Below are 25993 nucleotides of genomic sequence, written 5' to 3'. Positions count from 1 at the left end.
TAAGGGAGGGTCACACTACACCACATAAAGAGCTGGGAGGGTCACACCACACAAAGCGCTGGGAGGGTCACACCACACATACAGCTGGGAGGGGGGTCAAACTGAGTGGTTACATCTTTGAACCTCAGCAACAAGAAACAGCATGTGATTGTCGCCCCCAAAACTAATTCACACTGTGGCGTCACACTGTCGAGAATCACACAGCAGCAGCCCCAGCCTATTCCAAACCTCATCCAGTTTATATGCTAATTTCACCCAGATAAATCCATGCCCACTGCCAAATGTTGTCAAAAAAAACGCATCTCCAATTGAACCAAATACATCAAAACAGGTACTTTCTTCCTAGAGGTCCCTGATACAATCGGCATGGGCATGATAACGGGTTACACAAATCATATGATATAAAATATTTATGACATAATTACTCCTGGCTTAACTTTGGCACAAAGCATCACTGACACCAGCATGGCTCGGCTCTGATCATGACTTGCTGCATATGACCTATCTCTCGCGTCATCAGGCATTTGTGGAGGTAGCGTCTCCAGGATGAAGGGCACATAGTTCACTGTTATTTAAACGTGGAAAAAACACAGAAGTTTTGTTATGTTTTAACTACAACTGAAGATTATGGATTCCTCTGTTAAATCAGTTAATGTCAGTTACAAACAATCCATAAAATACATTCTTGACATTTTTTGAGGATATTCAAGATCTTGAATGTTTTATAAATAGTTGTCAGTATTCAAAAATACACTTCTTAACCCAATGTGACATGGCACAAATTAAAAAAATAACTTAAAAATAGATATTATTTCTTTCAGTTTGTTTGTTTGTTGTTTAATGCCACTCTCAGCAATATTATATGAGCATAATGACGGCGGTCTGTAAATAATCAAGTCTGGACTAGACAATCCAGTGATTGACATCATGAACATGATACAATGACATGCATCAACCAAGTCAGCAGGCCTGACCACACCCGATCCCATAAGTTGCATCTTACAACAAGCATAGTCGCCTTTTACGGCAAGAATGGGTTGCTTAACGGGTGCATTTCTTTCAGAATACACTGAAACCATTATGACGATACAACACAAGTCGATGGACAAAAGACTGTGTGTCAAATCAGACCTTATTTTGAACATCTCATTCTAAACCTCTGACATATCAACTAGATATTCTGACGGAAGTTAGTGAGTTTAAATTTTATGTCACATCAGCATTATTTCAGCCATATAGCGACGACTGATGGAAGTAAAGGTGTCGTGCTGGAAACCCTTAAATTGTACAAGCTCTGCATGAGACAAAGTTCGGGCACATTTATCAAGCTTAGAATAATTCAATTTTAAGCCAACTATTTTTTCAGTAGGATGTGTCCCTGCTGGTTCTTCTCAGTTCTATGTCAGCGAGTAAGTGAACTGGGATTTACTGCTGCTTTTTCCACTCTTGCTTAGCGCACAACATGCAATGAGGGAGGAAAGCTTAAAGTGAGTGAGTGAGCTGGGTTTAATGCCGAACAGTATTCCAGTTATATCACGGCGTGTCAGCTTAATCCTGGCACACCTAAGGGAGGCAACTGTGCACAGCTCCCAAAACATATATACTGCAAGACATGGCTGTATTTTATTTCAAATTGTCCTGCACAGAAACTTCAGATGTCTGAAAAATGATCTGATCTCAGACAGGCCACATTGTTGTCTGATGCATTCAGCAATATTCCAGAAGTATGACAGTGGCATGTAAATATTCAAGTAACATTTCAATGATGATTTCAATAATGCTTCATTGTTATGTTCATGTTTTATGCACAATGCAAGATTTGGTTGATTCTCAACAGACAGTCAATAAACAGAGTTAGTGAGTGAATTTGAACAGTACATCTTCCTGAGGCAAGAGAGTTAACTGGCTTTAAAAGTCCAGTTTCCCTCTTGCCGAACTAGGCTGGAATTCCTTGGCTCCATCGGAGCGCCACCAGTGTTTATTACAAGTTATGTCCCTTCTGAGCCTCTCCTTTGGACCAATCAGATTCTATCTCGCATCACTTGCATTTGGTTCAAACAAAATGTCAGCGCCCAGTCAAGACAATCTCATCGATAATCAAGATTTATATTGCCATAAAACGGATCTTACATCACCAAGTGCATCAAATCACGCAAGCACCTTCATTAAAAATATGAAAAGATCTGGAAAATATCTGTTGACAACGAGTTGGCGTAGCACATGTTTTGCAATTCCGGCAATCAACCGCAATCTGCACGACAGTTTACGAACCGGATTTTGATTTTGTTGCACGATTTTGCTTGGACCATGCATAGACTTGTAAGTCCAGCCAAAATGTAACTCCATAATACTACCCTAGTTCGGCAAGGGTGGAAACTGGACTTTTATAGTCAGTTAACTCTCTTGTCTTGAGAAAATGTTGAATAGTAATTCAGTTGTACTACTGAAAACAAAATTACGGACCACCCAACTCTGTCATATTACCACAGTAAATCTGTCATGACACGGCAGATAAACATGTATTAACCATACAAGACTGTGTGTGTGACAGAAACCTATGGTTCTGTGTTCAAATCCAGCTCATTATGTTTCTAGGTTTGTCAGCACCATACCCATGCTCATGGATCCCATCAAAGTGGTCAATGTCTAAACCCTGCATGATTTCAGACTTTCCTCCAAATTGAAGCGGAGATCTGTTTAGATACACCGTATTCAATGTAATAAGTGCCCCGCTCTAATAAGCGCCCATGGCAATATTTGCTAATATATTGGCTAGTGAACAATTCCAATTAGCACCCCTTCTGATTGATCAATGTTGACAAGACTTATTTATTCTTGTATAATATGCACCCTTAATTAGGGGCAATTAAATTCTGGAAAATATATCTTTTGTGTATGATATGCACATACTTTACCTTTGTATCATTTCAGGCTGTCTATCTTTCAAAAATTTTCTCACTAAAATTATATTCTATTTCTAATTTTGAGAGCGCCCTAAAAAACACTAAAAAAACGTAATATTCCACCTGATTCTTTCATATTACTATATTTTACACAAATGATAACTTGATTACCTTTATGAGTTTAACCTGGATACTGGTTCTGGTTTAGTTTTAGAGGGTTAAAACTTACAAATACAATTTACAATTCTAATAACCAATATTGATCAACAAACATATTAAAAACTACAATACATGCATTTGTACGTTTACAATAACAGAGAACAAGCTAACTGGTTTTTTAACTTATTAGAAACTTTTCAAAAAGATGCACTTACCTGCTGAGACCCCTACGAGAAGTACACAGACCCATCCCGACCATGCATCGTGGGCACCCTTCACTTTCTCCCAGCATCCTTCCTGCTTCTTCTTGATAATATGTCTATGCCGCATGCGGTCGCGGGCGATGTCCCGCAACCAGTCAATGGTGTGGAAGTCGTCATACTGACCAATCCCAACGGGAAGGTCATCCAACGTGTCCATGAGGTTTGCCGACCCTACAAAACAGATGCAAAAACTTTGATGCAAATTGTGTGAATGGCGGGTGTTACCCATAAGGCAGGACAGGCTTACCCTTTTCACGAACACCTGGTGTCATCACCGATTTTCAGCTGTCAATTCAAAGAACTTTCAGCAACATTTCGCCTTTTATGCCAAATGACACTGTTTCAGCATCAGCTAATAATCATCATTGATTATTCTCTGGAATTGACTTCATATATTTCAACAGGTAAACTACCACAAACATATTATTTGTTTGTTTCTTGTTTAACCAAGCTTTAGCTAGGATTCCAAACTATGTGCCCTTGGTAAGTACATGTAATTGGGAAACTATAGTTATTTGTTTACAAATTGGATTTTTATAAGTTCTTAAATTATTTTTTTGACATTGGATTAACATTATTTTCAATGCAACAATGTAGAACTAAACATGTAAGCTACTGCTTCCATATTGACCCTGTTATCAGTGAAATAAAAGTCACCTACACAAAGCCATCACACTAGTTACTATACTGTATAGGTATAGACATAAAATTCGAACTTTTTAATGAGATTTTTACAGACATTTGCTTGAGGCTTGGGGCCAAATATCAGCTCCAAGCAGGTTCAGATACATCACTGTATACACTTCCTTTCAAGGGATGTACTGCCACATACAAACACTCAGAAAATGCTTTGGGCAAAATGACAAAACCCATCAACTGGTAAGGCTAGAATCCTCAAAATATGAACCACAAACTTCAGAAAAAGTCTATGCTATACAGGTTATGTCTGTGTATCCAGGAAATGTGTTGGAAGCAGCTTTTCACTTCCAAACTCGAGTCACTGTGACACATTCACACCCCATGCAATATCAAGTAATATCACATTGTTAGGCCATGTCAAATGATATCATAATAACATCATGCCATATCACACGACAGTGAAACCCTGTATATCCAGTCTAAGTAAAATCATCTGGATAAACCAATTTCCTGATGAATGAAGCAGAAGTATTGAGTAATGTCCCTTTATAAAGACATCCTCAACACTTTTTGTCCAGATTGCTGGGTTTCTGGACTAACAGGATCTGTACAAAAAAGATTCCACTGTAAAATGATATCATGTCATATTATCATATAATTAAGTATTGACTTCAGTGTTTCATCGTTTATGGAGGAATAAGCTTAAAAACCTAGTGCACACATGATCAGTCAACAATAATAATTTCACAGGCTGCTTTTTAGAAGGCTTCACAAACCCCACCTGTCTTATTAACAGCCCATCAGAAAACTGTAGTCTGGGGCGCTCTGTAAATAACTGAGGCTGGGTCACCAAACCAGTGGTGAAGCATGAAGACTGCCAGGATATGATAACCATTGGTCTGGCGATACAACAAGCATGTGGTACAGGGTGTCTATTCTACCCCGGAATACCCACAAGTAGACAAGCAAAGGGGGACAGGGGCCGATTCTGCCTTGGAATACCCACAAGTAGACAAGCACGGGGTAGAGGGGCCTATTCTGATCTGGAATACCCACAGGTAGACAAGCACGGGGTAGAGGGGCCTATTCTGATCTGGAATACCCACAGGTAGACAAGCAAAGGCGGACAGGGGCCGATTCTGCCTTGGAATACCCAGAGGTAGACAAGCACGGGGTCGAGGGGCCTATTCTGATCTGGAATACCCACAGGTAGACAAGCACGGGGTAGAGGGGCCTATTCTGATCTGGAATACCCACAGGAAGACAAGCACAGGGCACAGGGCACAGGGGCCGATTCTGCCTTGGAATACCCACAATTAGACAAGCACAGGGCCCTTTTCTGCCCTTGAATACCCACAGGTAGACAAGCACAGGGCCCTTTTCTGCCCGGAATACAGACAGGTAGACAAGCACAGGGCCCTTTTCTACCCGGAATACAGACAGGTAGACAAGCACAGGGCCCTTTTCTACCCGGAATACAGACAGGTAGACAAGCACAGGGCCCTTTTCTACCCGGAATACAGACAGGTAGACAAGCACAGGGCCCTTTTCTACCCGGAATACAGACAGGTAGACAAGCACAGGGTACAAGGTACCTATTCTGCCCCAGAATACCCACAAGTAGACAAGCACGGGGTAGAGGGACCTATTCTGCCCTGGAATACCCACAGGTAGACAAGCACGGGGTAGAGGGACCTATTCTGCCCTGGAATAGCCACAGGTAGACAAGCATGGGGTACAGGGGTTGAATTCTGCCGTAAGATCCTCACCACTCGCACTACAACACTATCACAGCATGACCCTCCTGCATACTCTCACCAGGACAATATACCACTCCATTATCATCAATAATAATTGTTAAACCCTAACATATAAACAGTTTTCAAATGAATATGTCATATGCCACACAAAATATTTAGTCACAATCGACCTGAGTGACTTGCCTGACATTTGTAAAGTATGTCAATGTGTGTGTGTCTGCCACTATGGCAGGCAGGCAGGCTACTTGACCTGGGCTGGCTCTCATGTTAATGGACACAGAAATAAGTTGTGTCATCAGACACGACAAAAGCCCGTGATGTACTAACAGCAGGTTCACGTTCACCTAAATGTACACAATGGCAAAGTGGCCATTAAAGATGCTCTCGTCACTACCAATTAGGCATGGTGTTTCACAAAATGTGGGCACTTCAAAGGATGCCCGGGGAAAACCAAATTCACGTATTTTAGGAATGTCATGATTATAATGGACAGGCATGTTTTAATCAAGATCAGAATTATGTGAGCTGTATTAGACCATTGTTCGTGTTTGTTCATGCAGATTTGCATCTTCGTACCTGTTGGGGATTAAGAGGAGGAATTTAATGAATATGGGAATGTAATTTGATTTCTGAAAAAAAACATAATCAAGGTTGGATAGGCATGATGGATGAGGCAGGAAAAAGGTGATAAACATGATGAAATATTAAAAAAGGTCAAGCTCTCATACAAATAAAGTTACAATCCAGACAATTAGAAATACTATTTATTCTGTTAGTGTGTTCTGGCTAATGTTGAGATAAGCATGTTTCCCTGTAGAACATACCGTATTCGACGTAATAAGCGCCCAGAGAAATAGGGGGCTCTTATTAGAATATTATAATGGTGAAAAAAAAACAGAGTTGAAAGATAAATTTCTTGGTGTATGCTGACAGCCTGAAATGTTTATGTACGACAAATATGTTTCTAGAATTTAACTGCCCATAATTAAGGGTGCATATAACACACGAGTGCGTATTGTACGTGAATAAATAAGTCTTGTGAACATTGATCAATCAGAAGGGGTGCTATTTTGGATTGTTCACTAGCCAATATTTTAGCAAATACCGCCGTGGGCGCTTATTAGAGCGGGACGCTTATTACGTCGAATACGGTACTTGTGTTCTCTGTAACAAGAACAATGTGAAGACCTTGGTTGGAATTGGTCTTCAGCAAGCTAGTGGTGAGAGGTGACTCAAAATGGCTCAGGTGGTCAGACTTGCTGACTATGTTATCATATCCAAATTGTGTAAATCAATGCTTATGATGTCAATCACTGGTTTGTCTGGTCCGGACTTGATTATTTACAGACTGACATCATAAAACTGAACTATTTCTGAGCGTGGCATTAAACAACATTTAACAAACAAAAACCTTATCATGAGTTAACGAGGATTAATATCATTCCATTCATTTCTGTATATATATTTCCAAACAATCTGATCAAAATCAGATCTTGGTTCTCACTACCGCTAAACCAGGATCTCAGGACATCCCATAACGGGTCACGTCAGAACGACCTTTCGCAAACTTTGGACGACCATTAAAATGCCTAACAAGAAGTGGACTTTAGCAAATCAGAAAACAGCTTTCACAAGCAATACAGCTCTAGTTTCAAACTGGTGACTTCCATTCCAAACTACACTTGAAAAATATGTTGACAAAATTCTCGATTCTAAATTTAAAAAACTGAAAAAGAACATTCTGGAATGTCTGTATATATGGTCGAGATTGCATGGCAGTATTTCCCACGGGCTCTGCAATGTCTTTTCTGTTCAAATGTTTATACCATTGAAACAAGAAATAGACGATGACGGAATCAGTCGTACAGTTCGTAACTGTCATTCAGAATACCCTGAGTTAACCTTTTCAAGGTTGAATGTCTGTCACTTTCCTGATCTGGTAAGCAACACTCTGATTTGTCATACGAAAGGTCGTTCTGACGTGGCCCGTAATAGGATGTCCTCAGATATTTGTTTAGTGTTATCGAGATCTATGATCTGATTTTAATAATATTGATTTCAAAACAACATCCTGAAATACTCATCTCCTTCTCAACTCCCTGGGGAGAGTACTCACCATCAGGATTCTCTTTGTCGTGGAAGTTAGGTACCACACTGAGATAGTCCTGGTCTACGTCCGGACAAGGCATACTGGATGTTGACACACGTTTCACAGTTCACTCACAAACACGGGTAATTTTTTTTGTTTTCACCAATATTCATGACCTCCAAATCTGTAGGGTCCATTGGAACTAACTAACACAAGCTATATTTTGTCCACAGAACACGTTCATTCATATTCAAACTCAAAATATCCCCAACAGCAAGATGTGTTATTACTTTTTCAGCCTGCAAGTTTAGCCATGTCTGAAGCCCGCGTCTAGTAAAATTCATATCAGCCTTGTAAGCTCAGGTATTAATAGACCATATGAGAACACTAAAATCTATGAAAGATTATGCTGAGGACCAAGTTTAAGGACAGTAGACTCAAAGTATTTGGCACAGACTGCTTGTTGATGAATTTAGTCATGGGTACTGATACAAGCCTGACTGCACACAAACAATCATCAGCTTAACAAATGGACTGACATGTCCACAGCACTGCACCGGCTAGACAATAGACTAACATCTAGTCTCTGAAATGAACATATCGTACAAAAAAACCAGTTGTTCAGTTATCTTAATAAAAATATAATAAAAAGGAGCCCAGTGACTCTCTTCATTTTCTGATACTGCAGTGATCTAGACTTGCCAAACATTATAGACTTGCATGGGCTGTATTTGATATATATTTGTATAAGGGTCTGTAAGACAGACTAGCTAGACAACTGTCAGGTCAGAACAATCACAGCCACGGACAGCTTCTTCGACACCTTTGTAGAACATGAATCGTTAGCTCCAGTGACAAGACAGTTGTTTTCATTAACCAGATGGTTATTATCAGTACACTATTCAAACTAAAGTTTAGCTCAAGCTCAATCACTTACTTAATTTCACACTTCATACAAATCCAGAAAAGATATTATGGTTATTGGAAGTTTAACAACACATTTTAATAAAAAATTCACCAGTGTATAAAAACTTGTCTGTAATTCTGCCTTTCACCAAACTATAAATACATATTTCACTTTTTATGAACAAGCATTTCTTTGCGCATATCCTTGAAAAACCTTAGTCTTGTTATCAATGAAATCAATTCCACAAAACCAACATTGCCAGGAACACTACTTCAAATACTGATAGAGGAGAGGGTGTTATGTGAATACTGACCTATGAGGTACTTGGAGGTCTGACCTGTAACATCTGGGAGTATAGGTTATATTGACACACATCTCACAACCATCATGGGACTATTTTACCATATTCAACAACTACCGTACTTAAATCTAACATTGGATTATGCTATCTCTCCAATAAGATTTATTTTGTGAAATATGAATAATTTAAAACACAGGTTACTAGTATATATCTGTGTAAGGTATCTTTGTTACAAATATACTTGGGAATGCATTAAGTAAATTTAAAAATATATATATCCATTCATTCTAGCCATGGAGAAGTATCCATTTGTGAAACACTTCTTCTTGCGTTATCCAACAGGAAAATACAGCTGATCACATATATATCACCATTGGTCCAAATAGTACAACTGTAATCCTTGTTAGTAAGACTTCTGTTAGGGAGACACATTTCCCTATGATAATACTATAGACAAGAGGTCACAGTATTGCTGCCCTCACTACACACACATGGCCAGTTGACAAGCCAGGTAGAGCCTGCAGTAAAACACAATCTGGATGTACAATCAGAACTTCATGCACCACACGCCCCCCTCTAAACTCTCTCCACACCATGACACTTCATCAGGGGCCGTATAAAAACTCTTGCATCACATTACAGTACTATACCTTTTGGGTTGCATATTACATGACCTGAGCCGTTTGTGGTTTGTGTTGATACATGTACAGGGTTTGCCTGGAATCTTATATGTGGTATCAGAGTTGGGATAATGTTGCAATGTTTTACCTTGAAACTTTTGACATGTCCCCTGTGGCTTATCATTGAACTCCAGATGGAGGCTGACATTGAGTGTCACCTAGATATAAGGATGTGGCTGTAAGTTAATGCAGGCATCTGGCTGACAGTGTCAACATTCAAAACAGTTTGGAATGAGTGAGTGAGTTGGGTTTAACACCGCTTTTAACATTATTCCAGTTATATCACGGCGACTGGGCCACCCGTGCCCCTAGTTTGGAATGACAAAAATCTTCTCATATATAATCAACAGAATATATATATGTTGGATTTTTTCAGTTATCACTTTATTTACGAAATACCAAACCACTTTAAAGCAGTGCATGAGAGAGATAAGGTGGTAAGGTGAAATGGGTCTAACATCACGCTCAAGATTATTGCACTCATAAAGTGATGAGGGTGTACGAACCTCCATGCGTACATTCTTTTTTGTTTTGCAAGCCTATGGAGATACCACGGTACAGTATTAACATGGATACCCCGCTCTGATACAGGGTAATGACTCCAAGCCAGCCAGTCCTTGTTTTATCCCTTTAATGCCGATAGAGTAATTTCTTTTCATATGATGCAGTCAGGGGATCAAACTATTGACCTTATGAGACCAGACTAGGAACATGATGGTGACACACTATGTTACTTGTTTGACTTTAATACACTGCTATGACCTGAAATTATGAAATAAACAAACTTTAACAGCATTTTTTTCATAATTTTAAGTGGCAGTAGAGATTGTTGGAAGTTTATTTGTAGTGATTGGCAGTTGCAGCTAATGACTAGAACGTTCATAAAAAGTTGAGTGATGTAGTGGCTACATTGTAATAGGAGTGTGATTGAGAGTTACCTCCCATGGTTGTTGACAAACACATGGCAGACGTGATCATTCGAGAAGCTTCAGGATGAGACAGTTTCTAGAATGCTGTCATGACAACATAAAGAATAAAAAAAACCACAAATCCCAAATCATCAAAAGGCACCAGTTCACCATTAAACTGATCTGAATAGCAAGTTTCGACAAGATATTTTCAATGCTTTTGGAGTTCTCCTCCAGAAACAGATGGAGGGCAGACGTACGGACAGACAGACAGACAGACAGACGGAGGGCCATGCTAATCTCTATATCCCCTCATTTTTCAAACCAGGGGGATAACAATTTCATTAGACGTTCAGATAGTGTAGTGTAGCCTCAGTTCTGACCATTGATATTATAAGTAAATTGCTGGCCAGTCCTTGTTTTATACCCTTAATACTGCACACCAGGCAGGGTAACAACAAGTGACATTTGTAACAGCCATGAACTACACCACGGAGGCGTTCTTGTCATGAAGGAAACAAAACACATGGCAGGACACTGACAGTTAACACTTAAAAAAGGACATCTGACATCCACACACACAGAGACACAGACAGACACAGACACAGACACAGACACAGACACAGACAGACACACACAGACACACACACACACACACAGACATACAGACACACGCACGCACACGCACACACAAAAACACACAAACACACTGGATATGCCTGAGCCCCATCAGTAAATTACTCTCCATAGACCAATACGTCTGTCACTTGTGTCTGCCATGTTCTCTTTTCACAAGCAAAACCCATGAAACTATGAACATGAAACTACTCAAGAAACAAACTGTAACCAATGAACTCGGAAATGGAAACATAAAAAAACGACAACAAAAATCTATTTTATTTGTTTCAGCAACACTGAACTCTTAAACACAAATATGGCAGATTTCAAAAACAAGTTCCAAACAAAAGTGCGACCAAATGCTTTCTGTCATTATGCCCACTTAGCCTCCATTGATGTTTCCAATGGCTGCACCACTAAGCAATAACTCAGAGCTTTTTGAACAAATCATGTGACAAACTGGGACTAATAGCTGCCGAAGCCTGCTCAAAAGTGAAGGAATGTCATCGAAAAACAGTTAGGGTCTCATTGCAACAGTTCTGTGTTTCAAACACGATTATTCCATTAAAGGCATTTGGGGCAGACTGCAGCATGTTGAAGATCAATGACATCTGCTGTTGTGAGGCATATGGGGACACTCTTTTCCGACCTTGTCATAGTCACTTCTGTGATCTTAAGAGCCATTTAACATGAGAGTGAATGCCACTTACGATTGGCCCCTTGGGAAAATTGCCCCAGATTGGGTCAATTTCACGCCAGTATGGTTACGATCTAGCAAATCACTCACACGCTTAACATTTATCAGTGCAAGCAGATATTCACCTTCTTTAACTAATGATTTCAATGTCATTCATATTTTAATCATTATTTGCTCATTTATTTTTAAAGGAAGTAACAAAAATAAAAACTTTTTTATTAATTCTTTTAAATTTTATATTGCCCTCATGGTTTATTCGGGGGCACGGGTGTCCCAGTCGTTTAAGCTGAGGCGATTTGCTGTGCAGAGTTGCATCCCTTGAACACACCAGAAACCTATGATTGTGGGTTCGAATCCCGGTTCGCCCCTATTATGTTTCTTGGTTTGTCAGCACCATGGTAAACTTCTGAAACCTGCATCACTTTGGGCTTTCCTCCCACATTAAGCTGAGGCGCCGCAATATAACTGGAATACTGTTAAAAGTGGCGTTTAACCCAACTCACTCACTCACTCATGGTTTATTCTCATAACATGGTTTTATTGTATGATTAACAACAGGTCTTTTATTTCTGATTTGAGATATCGACATTATGTACAGCCTATTTAAGGATGTTGATAAAATGTGCCAGCATTAAAACTAGTTATCTTAATTTTAACAATGTACCTCTTTTCCTCATACTGATTGTCATATCTCTCCCACTTTTCGGTGCAAATGTTCAGCCAGTGCGTTTACCTGCGTCTATGCCACGTCTATGGAAAATAACTCACAAGACACTCCGCTCTCCAAAATAACGTCATCCAACATATGCCTTCATCAAGTTGCGAGCGCATATTCGAAGAAATGATGTCATGATAGAACAATGTTTTATCGCGAAATAAACCATGCTTCGTTCTTCATTGCTCTTTGCAACTTATCACATAGCTATCTTATTCACATCTTCCCGAGGTAACTGACTTTAAAAGTTACTGGACAGGAATTTCTGGGCTCGATCAGAGCACCACCAGTGGTTGTTACGAATTATGTGCCTTCTATGTTACCCCCTACTGACCAAACAGATTCCACCTCTCTTATCGCTTGAATTTGCTTCAAACAAAATGGCAGCGCCCAGTTAAGACGATCTCATCTATAATAAAATTGTAATAAAACGGGTTTTACCTCGCAACATGTCGCAAAGTGCATCATATCACTTGAGCACCTTGACTGAAAACATGAAAACATTTGTAAAATATCTGTCGACGCTCACTTAACAGTACACATGCACTGCAAATTCTGCAGTCCAACGAATTCAGCACGGCAGTTGCCAAGTTGTTAATGAACTGGATATCGATTTAGTTATGGGATTTTGATTGGACTATGCATAAACTTGTTAGTCCAGCCAAATTATAACTCCATAATTCCTGCCTAGTTCGGCAAGGGTGATAACTGGACTTTTAAAGTCAGTTAATACCCTTGCCTCGGGAAGATGTCTCAAACATAGATCTACTCAACATTAGAAACACATTCAGCAGTTATCATGGAAACAATTCACTCTGTTCCTACTTACTAATATTTTTATTTATTGTTTTCAACTGCCATACCGTGAAGATTCTGGGGTAGAATAGGTCTTCAGCAACCCATGCTTGCAGTAAAAGGCGACTATGCTTGTTATAAAAGGCAACTAACGGGATCGGGTGATCAGGCTCGCTGACTTGGTTGATACATGTCATCGATCCCAATTGCTGAGTGTGGCGTTAAACAACAACAAACAAAACACTTCAACTGCCATCATATTTCACAACCTACAAACATGAACTAAGGGCTAGAACATAGGCTAAAACATAATAACACAGCTTATCCTTTTGACCCGAGCACCACATCCACAAGAAAGAAACCAAAAAGTACAGGGCTATTAAATCTAAAAGTGCTTGAAGTGCTTCCTCTGCTCCTGTATTTACTGTGGGCAGCTAGGCCTACTTAACCTTCAGCATGCTGAAGTTCTAGCACATTTCATGGTCTTCAGCATAAGACGCTGTATAGAGGGTGCGCGATTTCAAACATTCAAGGCTTCATTAAACAAGGACAAAAAAGTACTATTTCTCATATGCATTCCTGACAAAAATATATACATTATTATCAAGAAATATCTCGACATTCTTAAACACATGGAGTCAAGACCAAAATGGACATCGCATAAATGAGAGTCAAAGTCTACTTTGTAAACAGTTACTATGAGTTTTATTTCGGGGGTCCTCAGGCTACAGATGAACATGTCACCTGCTGAATTTGTTCAACAGCAGATGACAGCTAAGGACAGTGGGTTGGACAGTAGCACAGGGAGCTTTAAAATGGGCCAACTCGGCATGTATTCTGCCACCCAAATATTAATTCAGAAGCTGTGGAGTAGATGTAATGTTAACATTCTCTAAAGTTTGAACAACACCCTTCAAAATAAAGCCCTCAAACCATAGTGCCAGATTTCTAAATCATGACACTCATATATATCTTTTTTTTATGGATTTACTGGGCCAATAAGCCAATATGCAGGAAGAAAAACAAAACTGTCACAAATGTTATAGCATATTGATGCTTTGCTGAAAGAAACAACCATTCGATCCATAACAAAACAATTGTCATTTGTGGCCTGTTTAAAGAAATATCAAGAAGTAATAATGTGGTTGCATTACACACAAAAAAATAGCAGCCCAATCCCCATCTTTACCTTTTCCTGAATGCCCCAGGACCACGGGTAGCCCAGTCGTCTAAGGCGCCACGATTCGCTGAGCAGAGTTGCGTCCCTTGGGCACGCCAGAAACCTATGATTGTGGGTTCGAATCCTGGTTCGCCCCTATTATGTTTCTAGGTTTGTCGGCACCATACACATGCTCGTGGGTTTCATCGAAGTGGTAAATGTCTGAGACCTGCATCACTTTGGGCTTTCCTCCCACATTAAGCTGACATGCCACAATATAACTGGAATACTGTTAACAGCTGCGTTAAACCCAACTCACTCACTCACTCCTGAACGCCCAAAACTTTCTATTAAAAAAAACATATGTCATGAACACTTAACTTTACTATATTAGCTGAACTGTGAAACAGAAAGTCCTCCACCTGTAGCTACCTTAATAACAAAACCATAAGCACCTGGAAAACACATGTCCAGTGCAATATAACATTGAAACAGAACGTCCAATGCCTGCGTAACCTTAATAACAAAGCTAAAAGTACTTCCGTTTTATGACCTTGACCTTCAATCTCCACCATGATGTTTGTTTGTTTGTTATTTAACGTCACACTTAGAAATATTCCAGCTGTATGACAAAGTGTATATAATCAAGTTTGGACCAGAAAATCCAGTGATTGACATCATGAGCATCAATCTACTCATTTGGGATATGATGTCATGCATCAACCAAGTCAGAGAGCCCGACCACAGGATCCCGTTGGTCGCCTCTTACGATAAGTATGGGCTGCTGAAGACCTATTCTAACTTGGATCTTCATGGGTTTCCCAGCCATGATCTCCCAAGATCATGTATATACAGTTCTATCAATGCTCCAATTATTAATGCTCAAGATATGTGTACACATGATCTTGGGGATGTCTACTTCACTCTGAGCGGTTATGACCTTCAGCTTTATCCAATCACATGCAAGAACATCACCTATTGCAGCGTTACAAACATAAAATCACCATCCCATAGTAACAATTCTTTCTAAATACAACAATTTACAAGTCATTTCCTGAGAGAACGTCCTTCAAAGTGACTTTGACATGAAATACGATCAGGACATACAATAGGTGTTGAATTAGTTGCTTAATAGTGTTGAATTCAACTTAACTGATTGAAAATACTTTACATAAAATATTTCAAACTTGTACTTATTTGACCTCAAGTGACCTTGACTTTATCTAGAGGCCACCCAAAGTTGAAGCAATTGAGACCCTGTCTTGGATATTATGTGGACTAAGCTTCTTCAAATACCATTCAAGGTATCTAGTACACAAGACTTCTATATTCCTAGTTCATACTGTCCATCATGATTCTGGCAATACTTGGCGATGTGACAATTCAACTTGTGCATCGTGATACTCTGGCTATTGATACTTGGATCTTGTCGGTCAGTTGTGTACTTATACAAAACGATACACATAATCATACATGTTACCAAGGAGACACATAAAAGGGTTCTGCCAGTATGTACAAGAGGTACCAAATCTCTATTTAATTAATCTCCTTATATCTACAAAACATGCTTTGGTTTTGCTATAATTTATTCTCTGTGACGATGGAAAGTGTCTGCATGACATGTCAAGAGCTTATGGCAATGTATCTCTTTGTGTATTGTATCACAAAAAAGTTTATTATTGTAGTCCTTGTTATATGGCCCAAGAACACCACCATACCAAGAGAATGTCTATACATCAACAGATCAAAGGATTTTTCTAGGATTCCAAGTGCCCGCAGCAAGCAAATTGAAAAAATGTTAATTTGTTAAAAATTGGGATTTTTTAAAGTTCTTATTTTTTTATGTTCATTGCATTTTAACAATGCATTCAATACAAAAAATAGAATTAAGAATTGAAGCATATTCCTCTTTCTTCTTCCTGTTATCATCAAACTACAAGTCATCTCCATACAGCCATCACATTAGTCATAACTATATTTACATGAATTACGAAATTATAATTCCCATTTGCTGGCAACTTGGGGTCAAATATCAGCCTCCGAGGACTTCCAGATAAATCCATGTATTCTGTCAAATAGTGTGCCTTTTCTATGAATCTACTCTTGTCAAGTGTCATATGAATGAGATTATTTCTAGAGTTTCCATATAAGGTGGAATGAACCTATAAACAACATTATCTACATCAAATATTGTTTAATGTTACCATGGCTACTGGCAATACTTTATCAACAGTATTTCAGAAATATGGTCTTGTGTTGCTGGTAAATCTGTGATTAATGGCTGAATACTTTTTCAGAATCTGTACATTATATAAATTATATGGAAGTAAACTTTAAAATATCAGATGAAATTTGGTACTATTTTACTTGCAACACTGTTCCACTCTGTGGAATCAGTTGTTTTTTTGAGAACTGAACATATTCACAAGGCATAAATCAGATCGCACATGGCCTTACATCGCTGGCAATGCTTTAACAACTATGACAGACATTGAATGGCATTTCAGAATCTGATAACATATCAATCATAAATATCAGATCAAATATGGTCTTATTAACTGACAACAGCTTTTTCACTGTTAGAAGCCTTGAATACTGTCATGGCTTTTGGGTCATAATTTTGGAAACATTAACCTTTATACAAGATGTAAATCAAATCAAATATGATTCCAATTTATTTGTAACGCTTTATCAACCATGACTGAGCATTGTATAGTATTTCAGAGTCTGTATATATCATGTACACTGAGCCAGCAGAAATCCCATCAAATATGGTCACATTTCCCCGACAACACCTTCAGCATAAAAGTGAGTTAATCTCAGCAAGGATTTCTTCATCAACAGCTAATTACCTACCGTCGGAATCATAGTCCTTTTCCAAGTCCTCATACTTCTCCACCATATTGTGGTATATTTCCGTAATCTTATCCATTGTGGTGGGATTGAGAGTGTCGCGTAAATGACGGCCCTCAGATCCCTTGAGCCTGGTTCTAACTGTCGTCAAACTCAGAGCGGCAGCCAGCTAGTAGCTGATGGGGGCTGCTCAAACAGTGTCTGGTGACCAATAATCTTCTTCAAACATCCACAACTCTCCACCATAAACAACAAAGCCTAATGGCATGGATGTCACCTGAGTTTCAAAATTCACTTCAGAAACAGTAGTCCTCTGTTGGTTCTTGCAACATTTCAACAATTCAACAATTCTTCATTTCTTGAAAGAACATATTTCCCATTCTTCTTCCAGTTTTATCAAGGTGACACTTTTGGACTCAACCCTAAGTGTACTCGTCCTTTGTAAACGTACCCGACACAGTGCAACAGGGAGGCAGCAGGACCGAGAGATTCCTTAGTGACCTTGATGTAATAGGACATAACTCAACTCCATTGTTCAAAGGCCAATATTTACACTTGACATGGAATACTATCTTACATCAAGATCCAACTTTTTTAAACATATCACAACTTTTTTCATAACTCAAGATCTCCAAGACAGGAATTAAAAAACCTGACATCAATATAAAGTCATCCAGTGTTCGTATCTGTTTTGAAATTATGAACCAGGAAGCCCGTGATTACATGCACCAGTCTCAGATTCCTGTCTGAGAAGGTATTCTTGCCCACTTGAATATTTCCACTCGAGAACTTTCCCTAATCACTTTGCATTATTTCTTCGTCCACTTAGACAGCTTCCTGGAATCGCCATAGTAACCTGTGTCAGGATTTGACACGAGCAGAAGCCACTTCCTGTGCGAAGTAATGCATGCACCCTATCAAAGAACCTAAGTCTGAACCAATGAATGTAGCTCACATCAACCATCAAGGTTATGTAAAAAGCTGGAGTATTCCCGTCGACCAGTACTCTGCTTTACAAAGGACTCTGATCCGATTCAATAAATGTGTTCTTGCCAGAAAAGAATTATGCATCAGCAAGTTCACCTAAAATCATCTATTCCAAATTTTTTAGCAAATTAGACTATTTTCCCTGAAGCTTCCTACGACAATTGACAAAGATTTGATAATCAATTTTATTATTTTTCTATATGAAAAATCTTTACATCACATAATGACTCTTAAAAATAGCCTGAAAACAGATTTCTTACAAAACACTTGTTGAAATCAATAAATCTATAAAAGTACAGAAAACCGTTACTATGGAGACACAAAAACTACGAATCCTCTTCAAAGTGACACTTCCATATGAATTTGTCTAAAATAATTGAATACAAATGAAATTACCCCAAACGAATTACCACACAAACAAATTATTCCAAGGATATCAAAATGACATAAAAAACAATATCCATCCTGTTTCAGCCATATAAAAAGTAACAAAATGGTAACATTTTCAGAAGATGCCACACTACAAAACCACCTTCTGTGAAGGTAGGACAGACCACACTGCTACCTTCACTCTGTCACCAACATTTGACACTATGGCGTGAGATTCCATGTTGCAATAATATTGATCAAATCTCAGCAAATCAGAAAGGAGGAACGACGTTCTGCTAGTGTGCAGCAGAATGTCTTGGAATAGCCTACATAGTCCACTAATGAGCTTCTCTGCCAGCATCTTGTGGCCATGTATTATGGGGAGCCTTTGATCTTTCTTTTTCGTAAAATGTCTTCAATGGCTTTATGCATCTTCATATTTTCACATTTTCAAATATGTTTTTGCCTTTGATGATCTTATGATGAAAATTATCAACTGTATTAATAAGTTGACAATAAGGATATTTTAAAACATTTTTTTAAAACCTAAACCAAAGAAACTTTCAGCTGGTATTATCTAATGAATTCTTTTCATGTTGAATAGTTAAAAAACTCCTCTGAAGAAATTGATTGAAGCATAAAATACTCTTTTCACTGACCATCACTCACCTACCTACCTGACTTGGCATATCTCAACCCACCTACCTGACTTGGCATATCTCAACCCACCTACCTGACTTACCATATCTCACCTACTCACCTGTCTAAAATATCTCACCTACCTGCCTGACTTGCGATATCTCACCTTACCTACCTGACTTGGCATATCTCACCTACCTACCTGACTTGCCATATCTCAACCCACCTACCTGACTTACCATATCTCACCTACTCACCTGTCTTACATATCTCACCCACCTACCTGACTTGCCATATCTCACCTTACCTACCTGACTTGGCATATCTCACCCACCTACCTGACTTGCCATATCTCACCCACCTACCTGACTTGGCATATCTCACCCACCTACCTGACTTGCCATATCTCACCCACCTACTTGACTTGCCATATCTCACCTACCTACCTGACTTGCCATATCTCAACCCACCTACTTGACTTAACAAATCTCACCCACCTACCTGACTTACCATATCTCACCCACCTGCCTCACTTACCATATCTCACCCACCAACCTAACTTGACATATCTCACCCACCTACATGACTTACCATATCTCACCTACTCACCTGTCTTACATATCTCACCCACCTACCTGACTTGCGATATCTCACCTTACCTACCTGACTTGGCATATCTCACCTACCTACCTGACTTGCCATAATTCAACCCACCTACCTGACTTACCATATCTCACCTACTCACCTGTCTTACATATCTCACCCACCTACCTGACTTGCCATATCTCACCTTACCTACCTGACTTGGCATATCTCACCCACCTACCTGACTTGCCATATCTCACCCACCTACTTGACTTAACAAATCTCACCCACCTACCTGACTTACCATATCTCACCCACCTACATGACTTACCATATCTCTATGTAACTAATGTTATATTTGGGATAACACTTTCTTAGTAAAGTACAGATTCTAGTACTTTTTGGGGTTCAGTCCCGTCCGGGATTCGAACCCACACCTGCCAGGGTGAGGCACCTTATCGCCAGCATTGTGTATTCATTACCATATCTCACCCACCTACCTGACTTACCATATCTCACCCACCTACCTGACATGCGATATCTCATCTTACCTACCTGACTTGGCATATCTCACCCTTCTGCCTGACTTACCATATCTCACCCACCTACATGACTTACCATATCTCACCCACCTACCTGACTTACCATATCTCACCCACCTGCCTGACTTACCATATCTCAACCCACCTACTTGACTTAACAAATCTCAACCCACCTACCTGACTTACCATATCTCACCCACCTGCCTCACTTTCCATATCTCACCCACCAACCTGACTTGGCATATCTCACCCAGCTACCTGACTTACCATATCGCACCCACCAACCTGACTTACCATATCTCACCCACCTACCAGATCTACCATATCTCACCCACCTCCCTGACATACCATATCTCACCCACCTGACTTACAATATCTCATCCCAACCACCCACCCGACTTAACATATCTCCCCCACCTACCTACTTGACTTGCCATCTCACACCAACTACCTGACTTACCAGTTCAGAACTACCTGACTTACATACCTGATCTCCTACTATGCCACCTTCCAACCAACCATTCTTGACCCTACCTCTCTACTTCCACCCTACAACCAACCATACTTGACCCCACCTACTTCCACCCTACAACCAACCATACTTGACCCCACCTCTCTACTTTCACCCAACAACCAACCATACTTGACCCCATCTCTCTACTACCACCCTACAACCAACCATACTTTACCCCACCTCTCCACTACCACCCTACAACCAACCATACTTGACCCCATCTCTCTACTTTCACCCTACAACCAACCATACTTGACCCCATCTCTCTACTTCCACCCTACAACCAACCATACTTGACCCCACCTACTTCCACCCTACAACCAACCATACTTGACCCCATCTCTCTACTTCCACCCTACAACCAACCATGCTTGACCCCATCTTTCTACTTCCACCCTACAACCAACCATACTTGACCCCACCTCTCCACTACCACCCTACAACCAACCATACTTGACCCCATCTCTCTACTTTCACCCTACAACCAACCATACTTGACCCCATCTCTCTACTACCACCCTACAACCAACCATACTTTACCCCACCTCTCTACTACCACCCTACAACCAACCATACTTGACCCCATCTCTCTACTTCCACCCTACAACCAACCATACTTGACCCCATCTCTCTACTACCACCCTACATCCAACCATACTTGACCCCACCTCTCTACTACCACCCTACAACCAACCATACTTGACCCCATCTCTCTACTACCACCCTACATCCAACCATACTTGACCCCACCTCCTTCTAGACTAGATGTTAGGCTACCCTCCCCTCCATACACTCCTTTTTTTATTTTGCCCTGTTTAATCTATACATGCACTATTAGTATCATTATACAGTTGTGACTAGGATTCATTTAAAAATGTCTTCTTTTTCATTTCTTCTGACTCCACTAACAAATGCACAATATCAGGGACAACACTGACTACTAATCACCTCCATTGTATTATTCAACAGCATATCTGACATCAAATATGAATTTCATGAGGCTGGCCCCTTCACCCCTTCAGATCAATAGAGGACATAGTTTTAGATTCCCTGACAACAGCGTCTTGTCCTGTCACCCCCTGACTGCACTGCCCACTAAGAACCAATCTACACATTCAGTCTTCAGACACAGAAAGCTCTTTCCCAAAAGGTCATGGTACTGCACTTTACCTACCACAAATATCACAGATACTCACTTAATGTGACACCTTTTTACATCATGACATCATTGCTTGGTAAAACAGAAAAGGGTCATCGTATGTTGTACAATGGCGGGAGTGGACATGGTGGGGTCAGATATGGTCTGGTGGGGTATGGTGGAGTACAGAGGACGGGATGAGATAAGATGGGATGGTAGGGTGAGATAGAGAGGTGGGGTCAGGTAGGGTGGGATAGTAGGGTGAGATAAAAAGGTGGGGTCAGGCAGGTTGAGATGGTAGGGTGAGACAGAAAGGTGGGTCAGGTATGGTGGGATGGTAGGGTGAGATAGAGAGGTGGGGTCAGGTAGGGTGGGATAGAAGGGTGAGATAAAAAGGTGGGGTCAGGTAGGGTGAGACAGAAAGGTGGGGTCAGGTAAGGTGAGACAGAAAGGTGGGGTCAGGTAGGGTGGGATGGTAGGGTGAGACAGAAAGGTGAGGTCAGGTAGGGTGGGATAGAAAGGTGGGGTCAGGTAGGGTGAGACAGAAAGGTGGGGTCAGGTAGGGTGAGACAGAAAGGTGGGGACAGGTAGGGTGAGACAGAAAGGTGGGGTCAGGTAGGGTGGGATGGTAGGGTGAGATAGAAAGGTGGGGTCAGGTAGGGTGAGACAGAAAGGTGGGGTCAGGTAGGGAGAGACAGAAAGGTAGGGTCAGGTAGGGTGAGACAGAAAGGTAGGGTCAGGTAGGGTGAGACAGAAAGGTGGGGTCAGGTAGGGTGAGACAGAAAGGTGGGGTCAGGTAGGGTGGGATGGTAGGGTGAGACAGAAAGGTGGGGTCAGGTAGGGTGGGATGGCAGGGCGAGACAGAAAGGTAGGGTCAGGTAGGGTGAGATAGAAAGGTGGTGTCAGGTAGGGTGGGATGGTAGGGTGAGATAGAGAGGTGGGGTCAGGTAGGGTGGGATAGTAGGGTGGGATAAAAAGGTGGCGTCAGGTAGGGTAAGATAGAAAGGTGGGGTCAGGTAGGGTGGGATGGTAGGGTGAGATAGAAAGGTGGGGTCAGGTAGGGTGGGATGGTAGGGTGAGATAGAGAGGTGGGGTCAGGTAGGGTGGGATAGTAGGGTGGGATAAAAAGGTGGGGTCAGGTAGGGTGAGATAGAAAGGTGGGGTCAGGTAGGGTGGGATGGTAGGGTGAGATAGAAAGGTGGGGTCAGGTAGGGTGGGATGGTAGGGTGAGATAAAAAGGTGGGGTCAGGTAGGGTGGGATGGTAGGGTGAGACAGAAAGGTGGGGTCAGGTAGGGTGAGATAGAAAGGTGGGGTCAGGTAGGGTGGGACGGTAGGGTGAGACAGAAAGGTGGGGTCAGGTAGGGTGGGATGGTAGGGTGAGATAGAGAGGTGGGGTCAGGTAGGGTGGGATAGTAGGGTGAGATAAAAAGGTGGGGTCAGGTAGGTGAGATAGAAAGGTGGGGTCAGGTAGGGTGGGATGGTAGGGTGAGATAAAAAGGTGGGGTTAGGTAGGGTGGGATGGTAGGGTGAGACAGAAAGGTGAGGTCAGGTAGGGTGGGATGGTAGGGTGAGACACAGAGGTGGGGTCAGGTAGGGTGAGATAGAAAGGTGGGGTCAGGTAGGGTGGGATGGTAGGGTGAGACAGAAAGGTGGGGTCAGGTAGGGTGGGATGGTAGGGTGAGATAGAGAGGTGGGGTCAGTTAGGGTGGGATAGTAGGGTGAGATAAAAAGGTGGGGTCAGGTAGGGTGAGATAGAAAGGTGGGGTCAGGTAGGGTGGGATGGTAGGGTGAGATAAAAAGGTGGGGTTAGGTAGGGTGGGATGGTAGGGTGAGACAAAGTGAGGTCAGGTAGGGTGGGATGGTAGGGTGAGACAGAAAGGTGGGGTCAGGTAGGGTGGAATGGTAGGGTGAGACAGAAAGGTGGGGTCAGGTAGGGTGAGTCAGAAATGTGGGGTCAGGTAGGGTGGGATGGTAGGGTGAGACAGAAAGGTGGGGTCAGGTAGGGTGAGACAGAAAGGTGGGGTCAGGTAGGGTGGGATGGTAGGGTGAGACAGAAATGTGGGGTCAGGTAGGGTGAGACAGAAAGGTGGGGTCAGGTAAGGTGAGACAGAAAGGTGGGTTCAGGTAGGGTGGGATGGTAGGGTGAGACAGAAAGGTGAGGTCAGGTAGGGTGGGATAGAAAGGTGGGGTCAGGTAGGGTGAGACAGAAAGGTGGGGTCAGGTAGGGTGGGATGGTAGGGTGAGACAGAAAGGTGGGGTCAGGTAGGGTGAGACAGAAAGGTGGGGATAGGTAGGGTGAGACAGAAAGGTGGGGTTAGGTAGGGTGGGATGGTAGGGTGAGATAGAAAGGTGGGGTCAGGTAGGGTGAGACAGAAAGGTGGGGTCAGGTAGGGAGAGACAGAAAGGTGGGGTCAGGTAGGGTGAGACAGAAAGGTGGGGTCAGGTAGGGTGAGACAGAAAGGTGGGGTCAGGTAGGGTGGGATGGTAGGGTGAGACAGAAAGGTGGGGTCAGGTAGGGTGAGACAGAAAGGTGGGGTCAGGTAGGGTGAGACAGAAAGGTGGGGTCAGGTAGGGTGGGATGGTAGGGTGAGACAGAAAGGTGGGGTCAGGTAGGGTGAGACAGAAAGGTGGGGTCAGGTAGGGTGAGACAGAAAGGTGGGGTCAGGTAGGTTGAGATGGTTGTGTGAGACAGAATCCTGAATTCATTATTGTTATCAAATACAAAAGCATTTCGAGAAATTATCAGCCAAACTCAAAGAAAGTTCAAATCAAACATGCTAAAATCTCAAGTAGCTTATAGTTTTCCATATTAAAAAATCACACATCACACGTCTCACTTCAACCCCATCACACTAAATCTATTCAAAGTTTTCTGGTCAATCATTGTAACTTTCACTAGGCAAAATGCGACCTCTCGCACAGCCACAGAAACCAATGAAAGTTGCATTATTCCAGCACAGGAACACAGTAATTCCTGGAGGAAGAGATGCATTTCTCAACAGATACCTTGGGGCAATTCATTCTCTATTTAACCCCGAGACTAAGGAAAGTAAAAAACTATGAATATCTTCATCAGACGAATCGGAACAAGTGCGTCAACGAAGCAGATACGAGCAATTCCCCGTTCCCGTATGCCACTAATGTCATTGCATAATCTGTCGAAATGACAGCCGCGCTCAAGTCATTCTTCCCACAATACCAGGCAACCGTCTCAACCAATCAGAACATGTTGTATAATTGGTCAGTTTTAGTTATCATTCAATCTGTTTCCCCAATCGTGAGCCGCAGGTGAAGGAAAATAGACGGGCTTTCTGGCCACATCGTCAACAAGTGCAGGAACGGAGGAATCCCCGATATTTTGACAATCAATAAATACATAATGTGCTTTATGTCCAAGGAAATTAGCCCTGTCTGTCAGGAATACAGACGATACTGAGCCAGTCATTGGGGTGACTAGCATTAACCTTAATACGGAACTAAAGGCAGGACTTGCGAAATACAATCCATGGGTAATTAATTCCACTGATTTGAACTAAAGTTTCATCGTTATTCTTCATCATGTGTTACAAGAAGAGATTATGACAGCTATTCCTGTTTTCCAATAACATTTTAAAGGGCAATTTACAATATTTATTGATCATTTGTGCTGTGAATTCATTACAAAATGAAATTGTGCTCTGAATTAATATCGAAATGAAATTGTGGTCGGAGTTAATATCAAAATGAAATATTTTTGCTGACATCATTCAAATTTCATGTCCAAGTTTTTTAT

At 41.3% G+C, this 25993-nt stretch overlaps 2 protein-coding genes across 5 annotated transcripts in view; both read right to left on the bottom strand.

Annotated features, from left to right (window-relative positions):
- LOC139450742 (H(+)/Cl(-) exchange transporter 4-like) overlaps positions 1 to 25993 on the bottom strand; it is an 85916-nt gene that overhangs the window by 39093 nt on the left and 20830 nt on the right. For all 4 annotated transcript variants that reach the window (XM_071232562.1, XM_071232560.1, XM_071232561.1 and 1 more), the window contains one exon: positions 3278 to 3496. In XM_071232562.1, the coding sequence (XP_071088663.1) occupies positions 3278 to 3496 (219 nt within the window). The remainder of the gene's footprint in view (positions 1 to 3277; positions 3497 to 25993) is intronic.
- LOC139450187 (FMRFamide-related neuropeptides-like) lies at positions 20168 to 21343 on the bottom strand. Its single transcript, XM_071231861.1, has 2 exons — positions 20778 to 21343; positions 20168 to 20362 (listed from the first exon to the last, which is right to left on the bottom strand). Exons 1-2 carry the CDS (start codon positions 20912 to 20914, stop codon positions 20233 to 20235), a joined length of 267 nt encoding a protein of 88 aa, XP_071087962.1. The 5' UTR covers positions 20915 to 21343; the 3' UTR covers positions 20168 to 20232.

Source organism: Haliotis cracherodii, unplaced genomic scaffold (assembly GCF_022045235.1).
Source record: "Haliotis cracherodii isolate W230 unplaced genomic scaffold, xgHalCrac1.p SCAF_8, whole genome shotgun sequence".
Classification (NCBI taxonomy): domain Eukaryota; kingdom Metazoa; phylum Mollusca; class Gastropoda; order Lepetellida; family Haliotidae; genus Haliotis; species Haliotis cracherodii.
Note: the sequence above shows the minus strand (reverse complement) of the source record. Positions and strands in the feature narration are given on the sequence as shown.

Excerpts from the sequence above, each read along its gene's own strand:
- LOC139450187 (XM_071231861.1), bottom strand. The coding sequence starts at position 20,914 with ATGTCAGGGAGGTGGGTGAGATATGGTAGATCTGGTAGGTGGGTGAGA. Across the intron at positions 20,363-20,777 it reads TGGTGGGTGAGATATGGAAA|ATATGGTAAGTCATGTAGGT; the intron begins GTGAGGCAGGTG and ends AGTTACATAGAG.